This window comes from Gymnogyps californianus, chromosome 2 (genome assembly GCF_018139145.2).
Source record: "Gymnogyps californianus isolate 813 chromosome 2, ASM1813914v2, whole genome shotgun sequence".
NCBI classification, from domain to species: domain Eukaryota; kingdom Metazoa; phylum Chordata; class Aves; order Accipitriformes; family Cathartidae; genus Gymnogyps; species Gymnogyps californianus.
In genome coordinates, this window is record NC_059472.1 from 135,300,430 (window position 1) to 135,309,649 (window position 9,220).

General features: G+C 41.0%; 1 protein-coding gene across 1 annotated transcript; it reads left to right on the forward strand.

The window, feature by feature from the left end:
- Positions 1 to 5,927: 5,927 nt before the first annotated feature.
- On the forward strand, positions 5,928 to 8,815 carry SOSTDC1 (sclerostin domain containing 1). The gene is made up of 2 exons (XM_050891852.1): positions 5,928 to 6,147; positions 8,400 to 8,815. Exons 1-2 carry the CDS (start codon positions 5,943 to 5,945, stop codon positions 8,813 to 8,815), a joined length of 621 nt encoding a protein of 206 aa, XP_050747809.1. The 5' UTR covers positions 5,928 to 5,942.
- Positions 8,816 to 9,220: the final 405 nt, after the last annotated feature.

Here is a 9,220-nt window from a genome sequence, read left to right on the forward strand (position 1 = left end):
TGTGTTTGGGGTGATAATGTGGAAACATTTGCTGGATTATAGCAGATCCTACATGTGCAAATAAGAGATTTTCAGATTTACAAATGCGCCATAATATTGGATGGATTAATTTTAATAAAATAAGCTGTATACACTTTGTTCAATTATATTCTGGTTCATGGGTTATAAGCAAAACCCTGACACCAAGTGCATGGTAAGTCTGTGAATTTGTTGTGCAGGATGGGCCATTTCTGTCTCTTGGCAGGGAAAAGATTACATAGTATTACAATTATTAAAATTCTAATTTGGGGCCAGGTTTTGCCCTCAGGTACTTCCTTAATTTCAGTAGGGAGCTGTGCATGTTTATCTGATTGAAGAATTTGGACACTAACATTCTTGGTGAAGGTAACTTTTTTCTTCAACAAGAATATGCACTAGCCAAATCTAAAATCTGACCGTAGCAGGGATAGGTTTCTTAACAGAAGACGAATGTCAGTAACTGTTCTGTTTTGATAAGGTAAAGCGATTTCCTTGTAAGGGAGTGGGAGATGGAGCAGAAGGAAGGAAAGAAGGATCTTCTTCCAGATACCTTGTAGGCTTGTTTTTAAATTACGACTTCGGATCTAACAACAGGTTTGGCAAGTGTTTGCCTAGGAAATCCTGACACTATGCCAGATTTTCTTCGCTGATTTGTTGTAGAGTGTGCATTTTTTAAATACACTGTAATCATTTCAGACCACATAATTAGAAACACAAAGCAGTTTACTGAAACATAGTGATATATTAAGAGTTCAGTTAATTACATGTAAAGAAACAAGTCAGACTTCAAAACCTTTACTCAGTTTCTATTTTATTTGCAACTGGGACATGTTGATGGGACTTTGCCTGCTTAACATTGAGTAGGAGTTTCAGAATTTTAACCTGAGGGTAAAATTTTCAAAAGCATTTAAGCGACTGGCTCACTGAAAATCAATAGGACTTTCACTCCTTAGGGCAACATTTTAGAAAGTATGTAGATACCGAAGTCCAGTTGACTTCAGTGTCTATGTATATTAAAAAATCCTGCTTTATTGCCCTAAATTTCTTTAAAATAGAAGTGTTACATTTCAGTGTCACCTAAGAGTTTCCGAAAATGTTACCCCAAATAAACAAGCTGTTATTCTCATATTTTTTTCATTTGTAAAACCCTGTTTTGTTTTTCTTTCTTCTTCAACATATGCAGAAATCATACAACATATTTTGGATGATAATAAGCCACACCGTCTTCAATCTGGTCTTAAAATCTTACTGCAAATGCTCAAGAAGAGGTGGCAATTATATTTAGTGCAGACAGTTCTTCACTCTACTGTAAATTTTCCTAGAATTTCAAAACATACTTAAATATTTCCCCCTTTCAGTCTATTTAATGTCTTTTTTGATAAAAGTGATAAATTGCCTCCTTTGAAGCCGCAGCCTGACCTAAGTTGTTCTGTCTACATTATGTATAAAAGCAAGTAGAAAGAAATAAAATTGTAATACAAAATCTTAGGGAGATGAAGAAGACATAATCAGAACTAATTAGTCATTCTCATTAATGAGAATATATGTTATGTTTTCCATTGGATCTCTCAAATGTAATTTACTGAGAAAATTAAAAAGTACCACTTAGTATAGAAAAACCTCAGTATTCAAAAAATCTTTGGTTTGAGAATTTGCGGGGGGGGGGGCATATCATGGTTCTTTTAACATGTTTTCTGTATGAGCTTTAAAACTATGCTAACTTGTTGCACAACAGCTTACAAGTTCTCAACAGTTGCATTTATTACAATTTTACCTCACTTTCAGGCAAGTTCTCTTATCATGCTCCAAATCACATTTTATGCTGCTTTGAAGTACATTACTAATATGCTTATTGCTTAACAGAAAATAGCCTGACAGTCATTTCTGTTTTAAGGTGCAAAGTAATAAATGTCAGTTTCTTTTTTGCAGTCATTTATCTGAGGCTGTATTTATTCTCAAAGTATCTGCCTTTGGAAACAAGTCAGAAGTGCAATGCTCTAATAGTCTTCTCTTTGGGACTAACAATAAAAACATAAAAACAAATTTGAACCTTTCTTTCCATGCAGCCTTCATTCTAATTCTGGCCTTTTCTAGTCATTATTAAAACTGGGCAGGCCCAAGTTTTATGAAAAATTGGGAATTCCTTCTTATTTTGTGCATGTTCAGTGATCATGTGGTTTGCAAAGACAAGGCTCTCTGTCAGTCATTTGTACTTGTCAGTGCATACCCTTCTATTCCCTGTGGCTGTTTTGTGCTGCTAGACAGGTGTGTGCACTCTGCACAAAACTTTGCCCTTCGGACATCATTATAGTGTCTAAGAAACATGGAGGATGGGATCCTGACAGACTTATAAATGACCATGAAGAAGGGAATTCTCTTTTGGGATCTTTACAGAACATATGCCTTGTATTATTCCACATCCATTGAGAGAAGTGTGGTTTTTACCATCCCAGAAAATGGAGAAAGCAAGATTTAAGGTGTGGATAACTCTGGATACCATTCTCTCTGAAGAGTGATGGATGGCTTTACCACTATGTTTAGGTTCATTCAGAAGCAAGGCTGTTAAGATACAAGAGGCAGTTAAGTAGAAAAAAGCATGTAGTTAAATGTAGCACTTTATCCCTGGGTACATGTACAAACATTTAAATTAATCTGGTTAACAGGTTTCTTCCCTGCACCTTCCCCACAGTCACCTTTCAAGGATCTGACTAAACAATGCCACCATGCCAAGCAGCAGAACGGAGCTCTCGTGGATCCTTAGGACCAGTGAAATCCAGTCTCCTGGGCCCTTCACACTGAGCATTCAACCTCTCCAGACACTCAGGTATAGTCAGTATGCCCTGGCTGATCTTAAGCGTCATAATGGAAGATAAAGGAGAGAGAATTTATTGCCTAGGACTCAAAGCATATAGGGTTTTATAGATCAATAAGAACATCCTGAGTTATGCCCAGAGGCAAAAAGGAAGCCAGTACAGACTTCAAAGACCTTGTGTAATATATTCCTTATGGCCAATATTACAGATTAAGCACAGAGCAATGTTCTACACAAGCCATCAAATCTGACTAGAATAAGGACAGACTATACGTTGTATAAGTCTATTTTGGAGGCTACAAAGGCAACTTATAGCCTTCACCTTTGAGAACTTATCACAATCATCTAACTAATGACAGCAAAAAATATTTTAAGTCTAGGAACCCGTTCTGAGCTAAGCATCAAGAAACATCTTTTGATTGTGAAGTTCACTCAAGAAGAACAACCAAATTTGGCTGACCGGCATCCCTTCCCCTCATGCAACTTCTAATCTCTCTCAGGAAGACTCAGAAAAAGTGAAAGCCTGCAAGCTCTAGGCTTGCAAAAGAAAGTGTAAATCAAACTAACTGACAAACTCCTCAGAAGCCTGCTTACCTTTCAAAGCAGGGAGGCTGACAGTACTGACCAAGGAACTGAAATAATGAAATTTTCATACAATATTTGTAACAAGTGGAAAATACAAATGAAATTAAAATAATGTCTACTCTGTGTCTAGTGCACAGGAAAATGAGGTAATCTGTATTATCTTTCCTGTGGCAAATTCAGGGCCAAACTTTTCCTTTACAAAGGCTGTAAGAGGCTTGTCTTGAGGTCTTCCTTCTCTAAGTGACAAGACCAAGAGAAGTATGTGACAAACTTAATGGTTCCATATAGCCCAAATCTGAAAGGATGATTTTTAGTTTTCATTGAAAGCTGAAAAGGTTGAGGCTTAGCAAGCTCCTTGCAGACCCAGTCCTACAGCCACTCCAAGGTCCCATTCATTTTTCCTGTGAGAAGATTATATGCCTTATTTCAAAGAAAACAGCTCTCAAGGAAACTTCTGACTTTCCCAAGTCTCATCTAATGTGGGAAAATTTTTCTACGAGGAAGAGGTCCCCTGACTGGTATCCACAGGTACTGTGGATAACTGGAAAATGGGTTCCATGCTTTTAATTATATTGGCTCAGTTCAGCACAGAGACTATCCTGCAGGGAAGATGAGATGTGTGAAAATCTGTATGATCTGTGAATATGAGCAAAAATGAAGTAGGACTTGAACATCGACAAAGTAGACCCTTGGTTAGCTGCTGTTGAAGAAAAATAATGCTCAAATATTAATAGTCTGTAATGTACATATCTTCTTTGATAATTTGCTTAAGGAAACTTTCACTTTCTACTTTTTTTTAAAGGGAAGGTAAAATGCACATCTTTGCTTTTGTGGTTAAATAAGACGTTCCATGAGAGTGGAACTTGGACCTTTGTCAGGGGTTAGCAGTGATCCCACTCCTCCATACGTTACTCTGCTGAAAGATCTCACTCTGCCTTGCAACATTCTTGTTATTCCAGAACTGGGTTGGGCTAGTCATAATAGATGCAGGCAATCAACTCAACTTCCCCACACACAGCTCTGCCAGTAAAACTCATTTCACCTTGCAACACTCCTGTTTTTCCTGTGTCTTTTAAGCAAAGGCTATCGATTTGGCACTCACTGTGGATCTGTCCTTACTCCTGCCGAAATCCAGGGTAACTTTCCTAGTGATGCAAGAGGAAAGTGTTGCTGATACAGACAAATACCTGCTTATGACTAGGATGAAACAAAGTTGTCTTCTCCGAATGACTGAGATTTTGACCCTGACAGTAGAGGTAACTGACTTGTGTTCCACTTCTGCTTTCATTACAGCAAGTAAAATCCAGGATGACTATAGATATCAACTCAGTTACAAAGAGTATAAGTGAGATTAGAGTCTAACCTTTACATAACGTGGCCTCTTGCATGGTTGTGCTTTATCCCAAGAAAAAGGTTTCTTTTTAATTAGAATACTATAGCTTTCAGTGTTGATCACTGTTGTTTTATTTATAATGAAAATCTATAGAGCATTCACTGTGATGCAGACAAGCATTGGCCTACTGACAGCATCTCAATTTACACTAGTGTTTGGATTTGGGCCATGTAAGTTGTTTATGTAAAATCAAATAAGTGTGTGACACAGTAAAATAGTATGCCAAAATAAGGATTATTCTTTTCTCTTTGTTTTCTTTATCACATGAAATAATACATTAAAAATATAGGAATGCTCTAGGCAATGTACAAAACTAAAAAAGACTAATTTGGTGAATGAGCATAGTGAGAGGCTATGAATATGGATATGCTTGTACTAAGCAGCCTAGAGGAGATACTTTTTATGCGTGATGATACAGAAATACATACTTGTAACTCTGCACACCAGGGAGAGAATATTCCCCTAAAACAAGTAGTTTCTCTAGCAGCGCTCCTTGTTGATCAAAGCTGCATAATTTAAAGCATCTAGAGGCAGCTTTAAATTATTCACAATATTTTTTTTAAGTGATCTGGGTATATTGGAGACAGTATTTGTGTAAACTAGCAGTCTTCTGTAAGTAAGTTCTATAAACTTTTGCATCCTTACAGAGCTGGCAAGTTTTCTGAAAGTCACATTCGAGAAGAGGGGACTTAACTTTGCATAACAGGAGCAAGAGAGACTCATTCTGACACCGTGTTAGTCACATCACACAAAAATGCCAGGCACGCTGGGACATATGGAACGGCAGGGCAGAGCCGGCAGCCTTTAGGTCTCAGCCCGAATGCTGCTGTGTGGTGCCCGAGAGTTTTCTGATACCCTCAAAAGCCCCAAATAGGAATCCTGCAATTAGTGCATCTAACTCCTCCTTTACTGCAGTCTTCTCTCCTATTGGTAAAAGGTCTTCGCAGGCTCATGTAGGGATCCCACCCCTTTTGTGGGTTTTCATTCTGAAGCTATCCACAACTTTACACCTGAATGAATGCCAAGCCTCTCTGAATATATAAAGGAAACCTTCAAGAGCAATTTCAGAGTTACTCTGAAGAAGCAGAACAAAAAGATTTCATCCAGCTCTGTCAGACAGAGACTGAACCAACCATGCTTCTCCCTGCCATTCACTTCTATGGCTTTCTCCTAGCTTGCATCTTCACGAAAAGCTACTTGGCTTTCAAGAACGATGCCACAGAGATACTTTATTCACACGTTGTTAAACCCGCTGCAGCGAGCCCAAGCAGCAATAGCACGTTGAATCAAGCCAGGAATGGAGGCAGGCACTTCACCAGCACTGGATCCGACCGTAACAGTGAGTATCCCACCGGCGGCACTTCCACCGCGTCCCGCAGCCCTTGGCCCTCCGGCGGCGGGGCGCCCCGGCGGGCGGCGGCAGCCCCTCCCGGCCCGGCCCCGGGAGCGGAGTCCCCCGGCCGCAGCCGCGGCGCCCCGCTGCAGCGCGCTTTGCCCCCCCGAGTGCGGCGCTATAGGGAACCAGCGCCTCCGGGAAGCCGGGGCAAGGGAAGATGCTGCTGGTTGCTGGCTGGGATCTGCCTCGCCGGGCGGCCCCCAAGCAAGCCTCCCTCCCCCGTGCGAGTCCTGTAGGACCGGCTCTCTCGGGCAGGTTACTTCCTGAGGGAGGTTCATCCAGGAACGCCGGGTTTCATGGGTTATCCGGCAGGGAAGCAAGATAAAGGAAAAGGAGTGAGAGGCATTTCCAAAGCGCTCGCTTTCTGAACTCACCCTCCCACTGCCGGCAGGGGAGGTGTCTGGGCTACTTTTCAAATGCAATAAAAACCTCTGAATTTTGTTCCCGCTGTTTAGTTTTACTTCCTGCTGTAGCACTTACCTGCTTAACACCTCCAGCAAAAGTAAACAAATCAGCTCATAATTTACCTATGATCTCTGCTCTAACTTGCCTTTTTATATCTCGTCTTTTCCTGCTGAGTTTTACGTATATATGTCAGACACATAGGGATCTGAAAACCTTCTGCTGACTTTATCTGTTCCCTTCCCTGCCCGCCTCCTTAAAATGAAAGAAATCCAAATAGAGAAACACACACACCCACCCCCCAACCCACCCACAACGATTCGATAAAAATAGCGTCATCCCTGGAAAGTGAAGGCAAAAAGTGACACCGATACCTTTCAGCTAAGGCAGGTGTGTCAGCTTCTATGAATGCTAAGGGTTTAAGTGCACAGGAAACATCTCATCATTATGAGATTACTGGAGCAGCCCAGCAGGTATTCATTGTCAATGAGCTGTCACTGGAGAAAAGCTGAGCCAGGAAAGACATAAAAACAGAAGGAGAGACAAACTCAAGTCTGTGACCAGCTGCTTCCAGGTACATTCCTGAGCGCAGCTGCAGGAAGGCAAGCTTGAATCTTTTCTGCAAGGCAGGCAGGAGAACAGCCCTGTAAATAGTCCCCCGGATCAGCCTGCAGATTTACAGTCCCTCTGACTGCCCATCCTGAGACACAGGGGACAGGGTGAAGTAATCTTAACTCAGTGTCTCTGTTCAGAACTTGCTTCCAAAAATCCAAGTAGAAACAGAAGCAGCCTGTAGCTGTGATATGTAGATGTACCTTCAAAGTCTTTTATGATTCACTCTAAAATGTTTCTAGTAATTACTTCTATTTTAAAGGCGTTAGTTAATTGCATTGTGCGTAGAATCTGCACCGTAATTGTCCTTCAGAAAGACGGAGAGCACAGCCAGTAAAGATTGCTTATTAAAATTAAGCGCACTGTGGGCGTTTATTTCAAAGTGTAATTACTGAAATAAACAGTTGTGTTTATTGCAGGGTGCAGAGCTGCACATACAGACGGGTACAAACATGCCTGTATGAGAAGCTCTGCACGTTGATTCTCAGTTGCCTGAGAGAATTTGCAGGATCCTCTATGTTACATGTAATATAAAGACTACTACAGATACAAAGATGGTGTTACCCTGAGGGCAAAATGACCACTCTGAAATCATTACTGCTAATCATTCAAACTTTATATGCAGAACACCATTCCCTAGTAACTTCAGCTGTTATCACTTCTGCCGTATCTGTGTTCAGAGCAGCAGCGCTCATGAGAGACTCAGTCCACTGTAACTGTGGAATGAGAAGAAACACACTATTTGAAATTCATTTAAAAGCATATAAACAGTTTCCAAAGCACTATTTTCCCCCTTGCTAATGATCCAACATAATTGTTGTAAACATCACAGAGCAGATTCCCTAGACTGAGAACAAGCAGGAAACATTTCTTCCCTTGGGGCATTTTTTCTCTTCTGAAAGGTATGTCCCTGAGAAGAAGGATAGCGAATAAAATTGCCTCTTCTACCACAACTGCTGAAGTATATATCATTATGATTTCTTTATGCTGTGGTAATACCCAGAGATACCATCAGCACTTGCGGCCCTTGTGTTGGGGGACACAACAGTAAAGAGATGTCCTGTAAAGATTACAGCCTACTTTAACTTCTGCAAAACATAGCTTGTTAATGTGAAAATGACTGGTTAAGGAAACCTCTCCAATTCTGAATCTCAGTGTTTATTATTCTGTGCACTCTGCAGATCGTGTTCAAGTTGGCTGTCGGGAACTGAGATCCACCAAGTACATTTCAGATGGTCAGTGCACCAGCATCAATCCACTCAAGGAGCTGGTGTGTGCTGGTGAATGTCTCCCTTTGCCACTGCTCCCCAACTGGATTGGAGGAGGTTACGGAACCAAGTACTGGAGCAGGCGGAGCTCGCAAGAATGGAGATGTGTCAATGACAAAACTCGCACCCAGAGGATCCAGCTTCAGTGCCAGGATGGAAGTGTAAGAACCTACAAAATAACTGTGGTCACGGCCTGCAAGTGCAAGCGATACACCAGGCAACACAATGAGTCCAGCCACAACTTTGAGGGAACCTCTCAAGCAAAACCTATCCAGCATCACAAAGAGAGGAAAAGAGCCAGTAAATCCAGCAAACATAGTACAAGTTAGAAGTCAGACATTCTCTCCTCTCGCATCTCCCTCTCCTCGTGCCAAAATTGAACTCACCTGTAACCATTTGCTTTACCGTTCTGACTGCTTAAAGACAAGTCTGCCATTGCTGTGTTCTCAGTTGACACTACATGTTTATTGCTTTGACCAAAATCAAAAGGGGCATTCTCAGCATATGGACCTTTTGGGTGATTTTCCAAATGCTCAAGATGGGGAATAACACAAGCCTTCCAAACCCACACTATAAACTTTTACATTTTCTCCAGCCATGGAGGCAAAGAACATTTGCCATGAATATTCACTGAAGTCTATTTTGTAAAAAGATGCTTTGTTGTGTGTTTTCATGAGAACAGTTACCACGTCTATTGCCTTCTATATCATGTTTTATGAACTTCTGACAACAGC